The 15,432-nt window shown below is 47.6% G+C and overlaps 1 protein-coding gene across 2 annotated transcripts in view; it reads left to right on the forward strand.

Moving 5' to 3' along the window:
* SNX31 (sorting nexin 31) overlaps positions 1–15,432 on the forward strand; it is a 59,111-nt gene that overhangs the window by 32,550 nt on the left and 11,129 nt on the right. For both annotated transcript variants that reach the window (XM_063450293.1, XM_063450294.1), the window contains exons 6-7: positions 494–584; positions 15,005–15,092. In XM_063450293.1, the coding sequence (XP_063306363.1) occupies positions 494–584; positions 15,005–15,092 (179 nt within the window). The remainder of the gene's footprint in view (positions 1–493; positions 585–15,004; positions 15,093–15,432) is intronic.

Here is a 15,432-nt window from a genome sequence, read left to right on the forward strand (position 1 = left end):
CTTACTGAAATCTAGGTAAGCAATGTCTACTGCACCACCCTGATCTATAATTTTAGTTACCCAATCAAAAAACTCAATAAGATTAGTTTGGCATGATCTCCCTGAAGTAAATGCATGTAAAATCCAAGATGTTCAACAATCCTATCCTTTAACATGGTTTCCATCCCTTTCCCCACTACTGAAGTAAGGCTTACTGGCCTTAGGCCTATAGTTGCCCGACTCCTCCCTATTACCTTTCTTGTGAATGGGCACAACATTCGCCAACTTCCAATCTTCTGGGACTACTCCTGTTAATCTAGAATTTAATCTAGAAAGACACATTTTAGAATAACAATATATCTCACACAATATTGATGCTTTTATACTGACTTGAGTAAGACCGATGTAGAGGAATATGCATGAACATAATTCACCTACAGACCCTTGGTATACTAACCTAGATTGCTTTCTTTTTTCTTCTTTTTTTTTAATTTTTTTATTTTTTTATATTTAGCTTGCACTGTTCAAGACTGCCTTGTCCAGGGAACTAATGGAATATTTCAGCTTGTTTATTACACACAGAGAAAATGATGGTGGTATCACAGGTATTTTTATGTTTTTTTTTTGTTTTTTTTTTAGTTGACTTTGATAAACCAAGTTGTCATTGGTGACCGTCATAAACCAAGTTGTCATGGGTGGTGACCGTCGTGAGATATTGTAATTAATTATTGTCATTGAGATATTAGCCTCCTGATAATGTGGGGAGAAGAGCGGGGGGCAGGAATGGTAAGTTTAACTGGAAATTAGAATTTTATTTTAATTACAATGAGTCTAACAGATTCAGGTCGGCTTCCTCCCTGCTACCGTGGGACCCCTGGAGCATTCAGACCCATTCGCCAAAGCTGAACTGGGGTCTCTAGGGACCTTTTCCATTGGAAGTGCTACTGTGGTATTAGCCCTTTTCTCTCAAAGCCTTCTCTCCTGTACAAAAACATACATTAGCTGAGACTTAATGTAGGAGGTAAAATTACACACATAGCTTATCTATTTATACAGGACAAATGTAGATTACTCCTCCAAGAGGCCACCATACAATACAATGCCAGTACAGTAATCTACTCTCCGGAACCACTCTAAACGGGGTCTTAATTGTCTTATTCCCAGGTAACGAGAGGCTCCGTACTATGACCTCTCAGATATGGAGGTGCAAAAGTCCCCCAGCACCTCTTTTTGTGGACAGCACCCCCACACATCATATGTCCCTGGATAGCTCATCACCCTGAGCCTCCACTGTCCAAATAGCACCGTCATTGGAAAAAAAGGCAGAGTATTAATGTTTCCCCAAGCCGCGGCTATGATACGGTTGGTCCCAGTCTTATGTAAAAAGGGTTCCTGGAGTATTCCTAGATGCCTCATCACCTCCACGACATCCTCTCCAAATAGTGCATGATTGGTGGTCGGGGGACCGAGCAACACCTGATTTAAAGGTTCGCCAGATCGCCAAACAGTTCCAATTTGGTGAATACCATATTTCTCTGCATAATAGTGACAGATTTTATGCCTAATGTCTCTCCTTAAAAATGGGTGTGCAACCATTATGCATTGTGCGACCATTAAATTAAGCATTCTTTTTTGCGATGTTATATGCGATCACTATGTGAAGCTTTGTTTGTTTTTGTTTTTTTTATTATTTTTTTTAATATTTTTTTTTGTAGTGCAGATAGTTTATTTTTTTGTTTTTATTTTCAGTTTTTACTTTTACAAACATTTGCGGGAACACAGTTCAACAAGTAACAGAGTAATTTTCCTGTTTAGCACATTTTGATACATCTCAGAAATAACATGCTTTTGTGTTTTGTTTTTTAACATTTGCTGATAACACTATAGTTGCTGAGAATATGCTAATTTCCTAATGCATTACATAAACTCTGATCCTTATCCCGGTATCCAATTGTGATCCTGATCCCTGTCCTTCTGTTGTTTTAGCCAAGAATATGCACAATTTCTAATGCATTACATAGATAAAATGGACTAAAATACAAAAAACTGATGGGTAATAAACCTCTGTTCAGTGTCAGATCAGTATGATATTCGCCATCTGTTTTCAAGAATAAGAAGAATAATAATTAGTGATGTCCCGAACTGTTCGCTGGCGAATAGTTCCTGGCGAATAGTTCCTGGCGAACATCGCTTGTTCGCGTTCGCCACGGACAGCGAACACATGCGCTGTTCGGTCCGCCCCCTATTCGTCATCATTGAGTAAACTTTGACCCTGCCTGTACCTCACAGTCAGCAGACACATTCCAGCCAATCAGCAGCAGACCCTCCCTCCCAGACCCTCCCACCTCCTGGATGTCAGGGTACCTGTCGTCTCTACCTCTGAGGAGGTGAGACACTTGGACGTTCTTCCTCCCAAAAGAAGGAAGAACGTCGGCCGCGAGGTATCCACTTCCTTTTATGACGCGGCGCTCAGTAGCCGACGTCATGACGACAACCCGTCCCGACCTGTCAATCAAGTCCTGAGCACGAATGAGGACTCGTCGGGGGCGTGATTACCTATCTGGAACCAGGGTATAAAGTAGGGCTTTCTACATTTGTTCATTGCCCTGTCGTGGTTCTAGCTTGTCTAGTCACTCAGTGCTCTTGTTATATTCTGTCTCTTTGGTTTTGACCCGGCTTGTTTGTTATACCTCGCTTACCTCTATTACCCTTGACTCGGCTTGTCTCTCGCTTACCTGCTCTCTCGTTCCTTCGACCTCGGCTTGTCTCTAGACCATTCTTTACTTTCACCTACGTTAGTCCGGCCATTCTAAGGTCCGGTATACGTACCTATTACCTGTTTGTACTCTGCGTGTTGGATCCCTGTCCCGATCCTGACATTACGACAGGGCCATGGATCCTGCAGGTACAAACACTCAGGTTTGTTCTTCCGACTCTAGGTTTGACGCCATGGATCACAGAATGGACCAGATGGCTCTAGCGCTGCAGGCCTTATTATCTCGTTCTAGTAATCCACCAGAGGAGATGCGAGCTACGTCCATCTCTCCTGTAAGTTCAGGTCTAGAAGTAGCCACTGTAGGTGCTTCTTCCCGTATTACCCCTCCTGTACGTTATGGGGGTTCCCCGGAGAAGTGTCGTGGTTTCTTAAACCAAATTGGTATTCATTTTGAATTACAACCCCGCTCCTACCCTACAGATAGGGCGAAGGTTGGATTCATTATCACTCTACTCATTGATAAAGCTCTGAGATGGGCCAATCCTCTGTGGGAGAATGATAACCCGTTAGTCTATAATTATAATGCTTTTGTCGCTGCTTTTAGAAGAACGTTTGACCCTCCAGGTAGAAGGGTCAATGCAGCTAGATTACTGTTGCGCCTTAGACAAGATAACCGAACCCTTGTGGATTATGCACTAGAGTTCAGGTCATTGGCGGCAGAACTTAAGTGGAATGAACAGGCTTATATAGACGTATTTTTAAACGGATTATCAGTTGTAATTCTAGACGAGGTTGCTACTAGAGAGCTCCCTGAAAATTTAGAGGATTTAATTTCTTTCATTTCTCGTATTGATGAACGTTTAAGAGAGAGACAGAACACTCGAGATAGTACTCGTAGATCTTCCTTTAAACTTGCTCCCTTATTTCAAAATTCTCAATCCACAATTCCAGTTTTTTCAGAACCTATGCAGATAGGCAATACTCGCCTCTCAGAAGAGGAGAGACAGTACAGGAGAAGGGAGGGGTTGTGTATGTATTGTGGAGTAAGAGGGCATCTACGCCTAAATTGTCCTAATCGCCCGGGAAACGCTCGCACCTAAGTTTCTCTAGAGGACAGGCCTTGGGTGTTTCTATTTTGTCCTCTGTACACAATTATAAAGAGCACAGACTTTTGCTACCTGTTTCTTTAGCTTGGGAGAAGGGAGTACTAAAAACTATGGCATTGATAGATTCCGGAGCTGCTGAGAGCTTTATCGACCAAGTTTTTGTTACTAAACACTCTATCCCATCCCAGCTAAGGGACACTCCTTTGGCCGTTGAGGCTATTGATGGTAGACCATTGTCTGAACCTGTTATTTCTCGTGAGACCATACCTGTTAACTTGACTGTTGGTATCTTACACGAGGAGGTTATATCTCTTATGCTTATCTCGTCTCCTTCTGTTCCTATAGTCCTGGGGTATCCATGGTTAAAGAAACATAACCCTATTATTGATTGGGAACTAGGGGAGATAACCTCATGGGGTCAGGGTTGCCAGAGCAGTTGCTTACAGAAAGTCTCACCACTTTGCTTAGTTAATACACCGGTTAATTCTACCCAGTCTACAGATATGCAAATACCGCCCCTGTACCTGGATTTAAGGGCAGTTTTTGACAAGAAGAATGCTGATACTTTACCTCCACACAGGTCCTTTGATTGTAAGATTAACCTTCTACCTGGTACTATGCCTCCGAGGGGCAATGTATATCCTTTATCCACTAAAGAGAACTTAGTCTTAGAGGAGTATATCCGTGAGAACCTAGACAAAGGATTCATTAGGAGATCCTCCTCCCCTGCCGGGGCAGGTTTTTTTTTTGTGAATAAGAAGGATGGCACGTTAAGACCTTGCATTGATTATCGAGGTTTGAATAAAATAACTATTAGAAATTCATACCCGATTCCTCTGATTACTGAGCTCTTTGATCGTTTAAAGGGTTCCAAGATTTTCACCAAGTTAGATCTCAGAGGGGCGTATAACTTGGTGAGAATTCAGCAGGGAGATGAGTGGAAAACAGCGTTCAATACCCGTTATGGGCATTATGAGTACACGGTAATGCCCTTTGGGCTTTGTAATGCACCGGCTGTATTTCAGGATCTGATCAATGAAGTTCTTAGGGAATTTCAACATGATTGTGTTATTGTATATTTGGATGATATACTAATACACTCTAGAGAAATTGAGACCCACCACAGACAAGTCAGAAGGGTATTGCGCAAACTCCTACAACATGGGTTGTACTGCAAATTGGAGAAATGTAGTTTTGACCAATCTCAGATAAACTTTCTTGGTTACGTGATTTCTGGGGAAGGCTTTAAGATGGATCCGGATAAACTCCAATCTATTTTAGATTGGCCATTACCCAGGGGTCTCAAGGCCATTCAGAGGTTTATTGGATTCTCCAATTATTATAGGCGCTTCATTAAAGGATACTCTTCTATTATTGCTCCTATTACTAATATGACCAAACAGGGGGTTGACACTAAGAATTGGTCTACTGAAGCTCTCGTTGCTTTCAAAACACTCAAGGAACTTTTTGCTTCTGCACCAATTTTAGTTCACCCCGATTCGACTTTGCCTTTTCTACTCGAAGTAGACGCCTCAGAGACAGGTATAGGTGCTATCTTGTCTCAAAGGTTAGGTGTGGATAAACCGTTACATCCATGTGGTTTTTTTTCCAAGAAATTATCTGGGCCTGAAAGCAGATATGACATCGGTGACAGGGAACTACTAGCTGTTATCATGGCTTTGAAGGAGTGGAGACATTTATTGGAAGGGACTTTACATCCTGTTACTATTTTGACGGATCACAAGAACTTGTCCTATATTGGGGAGGCTAAACGCTTGTCCGCCAGGCAAGCTCGTTGGTCCTTGTTCCTCACTCATTTCAATTACGTGCTCACTTATAGACCTGGTTCTAAGAACTCTAAGGCCGATGCTTTGTCTCGCCAACATGAGCCTTCTACTATATCTTAGACGGTTTTGTCTTCTATAGTTCCCAAGTGTAATATTATCGCCAACACGAGCCTCAGGATTCATTCTCCGTTGCTTGCCGAGATCATGAAGTTACAACATCTGGCTCCTAGACAGGGTCCCGGGGCACGGTATTTTGTTCCTCCTGAACTACAACGGGAGCTATTAGAATGCTTTCACAACAGTAAGGTGGCTGGGCATCCTGGCATTCGCAAGACGTGTTCCCTAATATCTAAAGATTTCTGGTGGCCTTCATTACGTAAAGATATTAGGGATTTTGTTGAAGCATGTGAGGTCTGTATCAAGACTAAACGACCTCAGACACTTCCATGTGGGTTTTTGCATCCCTTGGAAATCCCCGAGAAACCATGGACCTGTTTGGCCATGGACTTCATTGTAGATTTACCTGTTTCTAAAAAACAGACTGTGATTCTCACGGTGGTTGACAGGTTTACTAAGATGGCACATTTCGTGCCCTTACCTAAACTTCCATCTTCCCCTGAATTGGCTGAGATATTCGCAAGAGAGATTTTTCGGTTACATGGGATACCTTCCGAAATTGTTTCCGATAGAGGTTCCCAATTTATTTCCCGTTTTTGGAAATCATTCTGTTCTCAAATGGGTATCAAATTGAATTTCTCTTCTGCCTATCATCCTCAGTCTAACGGAGCTGCTGAACGCACCAACCAAAAGATTGAACAATATTTGCGTTGTTTTGTTTCCGAACACCAGGACGATTGGGTTGGTCTGATTCCTTGGGCAGAGTTTGCACACAACAATCTCGTTTGTGATTCTACTCGTTCTAGCCCCTTTTTCATGAATTATGGCTTTCATCCTTCCATTCTTCCCTCGGTTTCTCCTTCCCAAGGGGTACCGTCGGTTGATGTTCATGTTGCCAATTTGAGGAAGTTGTGGGATCAGACTCGACAAATTCTTCTGCATAACTCTATGTTGTTCAAGAAACACGCTGATAAGCATAGAAGGGCGGCTCCAGTCTTTGTTCCAGGTGATAGAGTATGGTTGAGTACCAAAAACATTCGCTTAAAGGTTCCTTCTATGAAGTTCGCTCCTCGTTACATTGGTCCTTACAAGGTTCTGACTCGAATTAACCCAGTTGCGTATCGTCTGGCTCTTCCATCTGCCTTACGCATTCCTAACTCCTTTCATGTTTCCTTGTTGAAACCTCTAGTATGTAACAAGTTTTCCTCCACTGTATCCTCCCCTCGCCCTGTTCAGGTTGAGGGACAGGAGGAATATGAAATTAACTCCATCATCGATTCTCGAATCTCTAGGGGGAAGTTACAATATCTGGTTGATTGGAAAGAATATGGACCTGAGGAGAGGTCTTGGGTACCTCAGGAGGATGTGCATGCGCCTCGCCTCCGCAGGGCTTTTCACTCCCATTTTCCATCTCGTCCCGGTTCCTTCTGCCCGGTGGGCGTTTCTGAGAGGGGGGGTACTGTCAGGGTACCTGTCGTCTCTACCTCTGAGGAGGTGAGACACTTGGACGTTCTTCCTCCCAAAAGAAGGAAGAACGTCGGCCGCGAGGTATCCACTTCCTTTTATGACGCGGCGCTCAGTAGCCGACGTCATGACGACAACCCGTCCCGACCTGTCAATCAAGTCCTGAGCACGAATGAGGACTCGTCGGGGGCGTGATTACCTATCTGGAACCAGGGTATAAAGTAGGGCTTTCTACATTTGTTCATTGCCCTGTCGTGGTTCTAGCTTGTCTAGTCACTCAGTGCTCTTGTTATATTCTGTCTCTTTGGTTTTGACCTGGCTTGTTTGTTATACCTCGCTTACCTCTATTACCCTTGACTCGGCTTGTCTCTCGCTTACCTGCTCTCTCGTTCCTTCGACCTCGGCTTGTCTCTAGACCATTCTTTACTTTCACCTACGTTAGTCCGGCCATTCTAAGGTCCGGTATACGTACCTATTACCTGTTTGTACTCTGCGTGTTGGATCCCTGTCCCGATCCTGACACTGGACAGCATCCATTTTACATTCATTCTGAAGCTGCATTCTTAGTGAGAGTAGGGACAGTGTAGCTGCTGCTGATTTGATAGGGAAATTGATAGCTAGGCTATTGTATTCAGTGTCCACTACAGTCCTGAAGGACTCATCTGATCTCTGCTGTAAGGACAGCACCCCAAAAAGCCCTTTTTAGGGCTAGAACATCAGTCTGCTATTTTTTTCTGTGTAATGTAATTGCAGTTGCCTGCCTGCCAGCCTGTGTGTCAGGCTCACAGCATATACTGTGCCCACTTGCCCAGTGCCACCACTCACTCACTGGTGTCCCAATAGCTTGCATTTAAAAAAAACAAAACTTTTTGGACTGTAATATAATAGCAGCCAGTTTCCTTCACGAGTGTGCGTTTCAGGGCCTGCCAGGGCACAGTGTCACACCAGTGCCACTCATATCTGTTGTCCCAGCAGCTTGCACGCATAGTACCACTAATCGAAAAAAAAATGACAGGCAGAGGCAGGCCACCCCGCAGGGGCCGTCGTGGTCGTGGTGCTGTGATTCCCTTTGGCCCTAGAATAATGCCCAGTGTTCAGAGGCCACGTACCCTGAACTCGAAAAGTTCTGAGGACATAGTTGACTGGCTAACACAGGATACCCAATCTATTACAGCTTCCGCTCGGAACCTTGACGCACCATCCTCCTCCAGCTTAGCTTCGGGCACCTCTCAAGTTACCACTCGCCCGCCTGCCGCCACCACTAACACTAGCACCACAGCTGCTTCACTTGATCTGTCAGAGGAGTTATTTACACATCAGTTGGAAGAAATGAGTGATGCGCAACCATTATTGCCAGAGGATGTAGATAACAGGGATATGTCTCAGTCAGGCAGCATTACACACGTACGGTGTGATGATGATGATGTTGTACCCGCTGCTGCTTCCTTTGCTGAGTTGTCAGATACAAGTGAAGCGGTTGATGATGACGATGCGTCCGTGGATGTCACGTGGGTGCCCGCTAGAAGAGAAGAAGAACAGGGGGAAAGTTCAGATGGGGAGACAGAGGAGGAGGAGGAGGAGACGAGTTGGAAGCAGGGGGAGGTCGTCGCAAGGAACTAGTGGCACAGTCAGACAGCATGCATTGGCACCCGGGGTCAGCCAGACAGCAAGCCAATCAACGCATGCTGTTGCCACCACCAGAATGCCGTCATTGCAGAGCTCAGCAGTGTGGCTTTTTTTTGTGTGTCTGCCTCTGACAACAGCGATGCAATTTGCAACCTGTGCCAAAAGAAACTGAGTCGTGGGAAGTCCAACACCCACCTAGGTACAACTGCTTTGCGAAGGCACATGATCGCACATCACAAATGCCTATGGGATCAACACATGAGTACAAGCAGCAGACAAACTCAAAGCCGCCATCCTCCTCCTGGTCCAACATCTTCAGCCACGTTAACCACTGCTGTCCTCCTTGCCCTCTCTCAACCATCCGCCCCTCCGTCTCTCGCCTTGAGCAGTTCCTGCTCATCTGCCCACAGTCAGGTGTCTGTCAAGGACATGTTTGAGCGTAAGAAGCCAATGTCACAAAGTCACCCCCTTGCCCGGTGTCTGACAGCTGGCTTGACTGAACTCTTAGCCCGCCAGCTTTTACCATACAAGCTGGTGGAGTCTGAGGCGTTTTTAGCTATTGGGACACCGCAGTGGAAGGTACCCGGCCGAAATTTCTTTGCACAAAAGGCAATCCCCAACCTGTACTCGATTGTGCAAAAGGAAGTAATGGCATGTCTGGCACACAGTGTTGGGGCAAGGGTCCATCTGACCACTGATACCTGGTCTGCACAGCATGGTCAGGGCAGGTATATCACGTACACTGCGCATTCGGTAAACCTGCTGACGGCTGCCAAGCATGGAATGCGTGGCTCTGCAGAGGAGTTGGTGACACTGCCACAACTTGCAGGCAGGCCTGCTGCCACCTCCTCTACTCCTCCTACTCCATCCTCTTCCATAACCTCCTCGGCTGAGTCCTCGTCTCTTGCTGCGTCTTGCTCCACATCAACGGCAACGGCAACCCCCCAGGTACTGTTTCTCTTCTCTTGCTGCGTCTTGCTCCACATCAACCCCCACAGGTACTGTTCCACATCCCGGATACGGCAGTGTCACGCCGTCTTTGGGTTGACTTGCCTGAAAGCAGAGAGTCACACCGGACCAGCACTCCTGTCTGCCCTGAACGCACAGGTGGATCAGTGGCTGACTCTGCACCAACTGAAGTGGTTTGTGACAACGGAAGAAATTTGTTGGCGGCATTGCATTTGGGTAAGTTGACACATGTGCCGTGCATGGCACATGTGTGTAATCTGATCGTACAACGCTTTGTGCATAAGTGCCCAGGCTTACAGGACGTCCTTAAGCAGGCCAGGAAGGTGTGTGGCCATTTCAGGCATTCCTACACGGCCATGGCGCACTTTTCTGATACCCAGCGGCGAAACAACATGCCAGAGAGGCGCTTGATTTGCGACAGCCCGACACGTTGGAATTCAACACTCCTAATGTTCGACCGACTGCTCCAACAAAAAAAAGCCATTAACGAGTATTTGTATGACCGGGGTGCTAGGACAGCCTCAGCGGCCACGTTACTGGATGCTCATGCGCAATGCCTGTAGGCTCATGCGTCCTTTTGAGGAGGTGAGAAACCTAGTCAGTCGCACCGAAGGCACCATCAGCGACATCATACCATTTGTTTTCTTCCTGGAGCGTGCCCTGCGAAGAGTGCTGGATCAGGCCGTAGATGAGCGTGAAGAGGAAGAGTTGTGGTCACCATCACCACCAGAATCAGCCTTATCAGCATCGCTTGCTGGACCTGCGGCAACGCTGGAAGAGGATTGTGAGGAAGAGGAGTCAGAGGAGGAATGTGGCTTTGAGGAGGAGGAGGAAGACCAACCACAACAGGCATCCCAGGGTGCTCGTTGTCACCTATCTGGTACCCGTGGTGTTGTACGTGGCTGGGGGAAATAACATACCTTCAGAGAGATCACTGAGGATGAGGAACAGGACATGAGTAGCTCGGCATCCAACCTTGTGCAAATTGGGTCTTTAATGCTGTCGTGCCTGTTGAGGGACCCTTGTATAAAAAGGCTGAAGGAGAACAACCTGTACTGGGTGTCCACGCTACTAGACCCCCGGTATAAGCAGAAAGTGCCTGAAATGTTACCGAATTACGGCAAGTCGGAAAGGATGCAGCAGTTCCAAAATCAATTAAAAAGTATGCTTTACACAGCGTATAAGGGTGATGTCACAGCACAACGGGAATCTAACAGGGGAAGAGGTGAAAGTAATCCTCCTCCTCCCATGACCACGCCGGCAAGGACAGGACGCTTTACAGACGTGTTGTTGTTGGAGGACATGCAGAGCTTTTTAAGTCCTATGCATCGCCACAGCCCTTCGGGGTTCACCCTCAGAGATCGACTCCACCGATAGGTAGCAGACTACCTCGCCTTAACTGCAGATATCGACACTCTGAGGAGCGATGAACCCCTTGACTACTGGGTGTGCAGGCTTGATCTGTGGCTTGAGCTATCCAAATTTGCGATAGAACTTCTGGCCTGCCCCGCTTCAAGTGTCCTGTCAGAAAGGACCTTCAGTGCAGCAGGAGGTATTGTCACTGAGAAGAGAAGTCGCCTAGGTCAAAAAAGTCTAGATTACCGCACCTTTATTAAGATGAATGAGGGATGGATCCCCAAGGGAATGAGAGTGGGTGATACATTCGATTAAAAAAGGCCTGATGAGGGGGACTACTTAACACACCACTCCTATCTGGTGGCACATTAGATTGCACGCGCAGTGCCCCAAATTTGAAGTAGGAGGCAGGGCCGGCGCCACCTGTAAGGCGACCTAGGCAGCCGCCTAGGGCGCAACTTACCAGGGGGCGCCGGATCCCTGTCCCCGGTGCACCTCCTCATGCTGCGCCGCCTGAGCGCTTTAACAAGCCCCAGGCGGCGCAGCACTGCTGCATGGAGGGCGTCCGGGTTTATGACCGGCAGGAGGGAAGCGCAGAGCGCTCCCTCCTGCCGGTCTCTCCATGTAGTGTGGCCGGGCGGCGCGGAACCCTAGACAGGAACCTCTGTTTCCTGTACCCGGCCGCCGGCGGACTGAAGGGAAGCGCTCACTGAGTGAGCACTTCCTGTCAGTCCGCCGGCGGCCGGGTACAGGAAACAGAGTTTCCTGTCTAGGGTTCCGCGCCGCCCGGCCACACTACATGGGCAGGAGGGGAGGGTAAGGACCACTATGGGAGGGGGGGTGGGGGGGCGGGGGGGGGGGGGGAATAACGGACCACTATGGGATGGGGGGTGGGGAATAACGGACCACTAGGGGAGGGGGGGTGGGAATAACGGACCACGAGGGGGGGGGGGATGGATAAGGACCATGAGGGGGGGTAAGGACCACTAGGGGAGGGGAGGGGAGGGAGGTAAGGACCACAGGGGGTGGGTAAGGACCAGGGGGGGGGGCTAAGGACCATGAGGGGGGGAAAGGACCACTAGGTGAGGGGAGGGAGGATAAGGACCACTAGGGGAGGGAGGGAGAGGGGGGGGATAAGGACCACTGGGGGGGGGGGGTAAGGACCACTAGGGGAGGGAGGATAAGGACCACTAGGGGAGGGAGGGAGAGGGAGGATAAGGACCACTAGGGGAGGGAGGGAGAGGGGGGGATAAGGACCACTGGGGGTGGGTAAGGACCAGGGGGGGTAAGGACCACAGGGGGGGTAAGGACCACTAGGGGAGGGGAGGGAGGATAAGGACCACTAGGGGAGGGAGGGAGAGGGGGGATAAGGACCACTAGGGGAGGGAGGGGGTGGATAAGGACCACTGGGGTGGGTAAGGACCACTGGGGGGGGGGGGGTAAGGACCACTAGCGGAGGGGAGGGAGGATAAGGACCACTAGGGGAGGGAGGGAGAGGGGGGGATAAGGACCACTAGGGGAGGGAGGGGGTGGATAAGGACCCCTGAGGGTGGGTAAGGACCAGGGGGGTAAGAACCACTGGGGGGGGGGTAAGGACCACTAGGGGAGGGGAGAGTAAGGACCACTAGAGGAGGGGGAGGAAGGACCACTAGGGGAGGGGAGGGAGGGTAAGGACTACTACGGGAGGGGAGGAGGGAGGAAGGACCACTAGGGGAGGGGAGGGGAGGGTAAGGACCACTAGGGGAGGGGTGAGTCAGGACCACTGGGGGAGGGGGGTGAAGGAACACAGGGGGAACAGGGGTGGGAAGGTAAGGACCACTGAGGGAGGAGGAGGGGAGGTCCACTAGGTGTTTGGGAGAGGGAGGACCACTAAGGAGGGGAAGGACCACCAAAGAGGGGTAAGGAGGGAGGACTACTAAGGAGAGGGAAGGAGGGTAAGGACCACTAAGGGGGGGGGGATTACCACTAAGGGGGTGGTGGGAGTAGGGGAAGGTCTACTAAGGGGTTTGAGAGAGGGAGGACCACTAAGGGGGGGAGAGGGGAGTGAGAAGACCACCAAGGGGGGACTGCAGAGGGACAGGGGGCCAAGGGAGAGCACTAAGTGAGACACACACACACACAGAAACATACAATGCATTCCTACTCACACACAATACATCCCTTACGTTCTCTTACATAATTAATGCACCCCTTACAGACACACACTGCATTCAATTACATACACAGAAACAAACCTTGCACCCCTTACACACACACACACACACACACACACAGAAACATACAATGCATTCCTTACACGCAAACACACACTACATCCCATATAAACACACTACATCCCTTACACAAATTGCACACATAAAAAATCCCCAACTCATGGATGGGCCATGTAGGTGGATTTATGGGTGGGCATTGTAGGCGTATGCCCCCTGGGGGCCCAGACCCTGAGCTGTGTAAGGGGCCCTAAAAAATTGAGCTGCTTCCTGTTCGTTAATTGTTGTGAGCACTGTTAAAAACAGTCTCCAGAGAGCCTCTTCTACACCAGACCTGTGGAGCCAGACTGAGCCCATCATCAGCCTCTTGTCCTCATCTGGTGGTAAGTAGGCAATCCAATATATTATTAGTGGCACTAATCTCTAATTTACCGCACATTAAATGGATACTATAGTCACCAGAAGCACTACAGCATAATGTAGTGGTTCTGGTGTCTATAGCCTCTGCCTGTAGGCTTTTTAATGTAAACACACTGTCTTTTCAGATAAAAGACACTTTGTGAAGACTGGCGTTGGCCCATATGGCAGAGCATATGGGCGGGGCATTGTGATGTCACATGGTGGGCAGGACATATGGGGGGGGGGGGGCGGCAAAATTGTTTTTGCCTAGGGCGGCAAAAATCCTTGCACCGGCCCTGGTAGGAGGACCGACCAAGCATCTTTTTCCATCTCCCGCTTCCTGGGTGGAGGAAGAGAGACCTTCAATGAAATCAGTGAGGACAAGGAACGGGACATGGCTAGCTTGGTATCCAACCTTGTGCAAATGAACAGTTTGCGGTTGTGCAAATGGACAGTTTGTGGTTGTTTGCGGTGCGTTAAACGGGAAGTTTGGTCTGTCACTGTGAAGCGGGCGTAACCCTTACACTACCTGATCGATACAACATCATACCTGATGTTTTAAAGCACGTTATTCCAAACAATTTAGGAATGGTAGGTGATTTATGCCCTTTATGGATTAAAACCAGACTCTGCATCAACTATGTAATTTTCCATGGGAGTTTTGCCATGGATCACCCTCCGGCATGCCCCAGCCCAGGTGTTAGTCCCCTTGAAACAACTTTACATCACTATTGTGGCCAGAAAGAGTCCCTGTGGGTTTTTAAATTCGCCTGCCCATTGAAGTCTATGGCGGTTCGCCCGGTTCGCCCGTTCGCGAACATTTGCGGAAGTTCGCGTTCGCCGTTCGCGAACCGAAAATTTTATGTTCGCGACATCACTAATAATAATGTCTCACAACAAAATGAGCAATGGTCAATCATGCAACTATTGCGTGATGAATTGGATTTGAACCAATTTTTGGACTGGTGACTATTATGCGGTTAAATACGATTCAGGGTGTCCCCTGGTCAGGTACTCTATATGAATGAGTCCCACTAATCCCCAAAGGTTCCCCATCTCTGAATGGGGGTAGAATAAGCACGTAAGGACCTCCATACCACCTCAAGTCAAGACAACAGGTTTTATGGCACTTATGGCGGTTCATTGTAGATTTATTTAACCCCTTAAGGAAACATGATATGTGTGACATGTCATTATTCCCTTTTATTCCAGAAGTTTGGTTCTTAAGGTGTTAAAGAAAAGGTAAAATATTTGTTTTTGTTTTCCTTTCTGCAGTGGTAAAACAAATTGCAGGTTTTGAGCTCCCATTTATAACCATCTGGAATATGGATGACGATTCATTTCAAATCGATATCAGAAAATGGTGAGAATCTTGAGAAATGTTTTTAATTTTTTTTTTCTTTGTACACGTTAGTGCATGTCAAATCTATTCCCTGTAAGTTCTGTCTGGGTGGTTTGCTAGTCTAAAAATTGCATAAATTCAAAGTAGTTTTCAAATTTTAGAACAATATAATATAACTGGAAAAATATCTTTATGTTCAAAGTGAAATAAAAAATTGTTGCTAAAATGTATCCATTCCCTACAATTCACACCATAGTGAATCATCTTGTGTCTTCTACAAATTCTCCTGCGAAATAGTTTATGATGAGAGTCTGTGCTTGTCAAGATCAAATTCTGGGATAGTTGTGGAAACATGGACGTC

The sequence above is a fragment of the Pelobates fuscus genome, chromosome 4 (assembly GCF_036172605.1).
Source record: "Pelobates fuscus isolate aPelFus1 chromosome 4, aPelFus1.pri, whole genome shotgun sequence".
Lineage (NCBI taxonomy): Eukaryota > Metazoa > Chordata > Amphibia > Anura > Pelobatidae > Pelobates > Pelobates fuscus.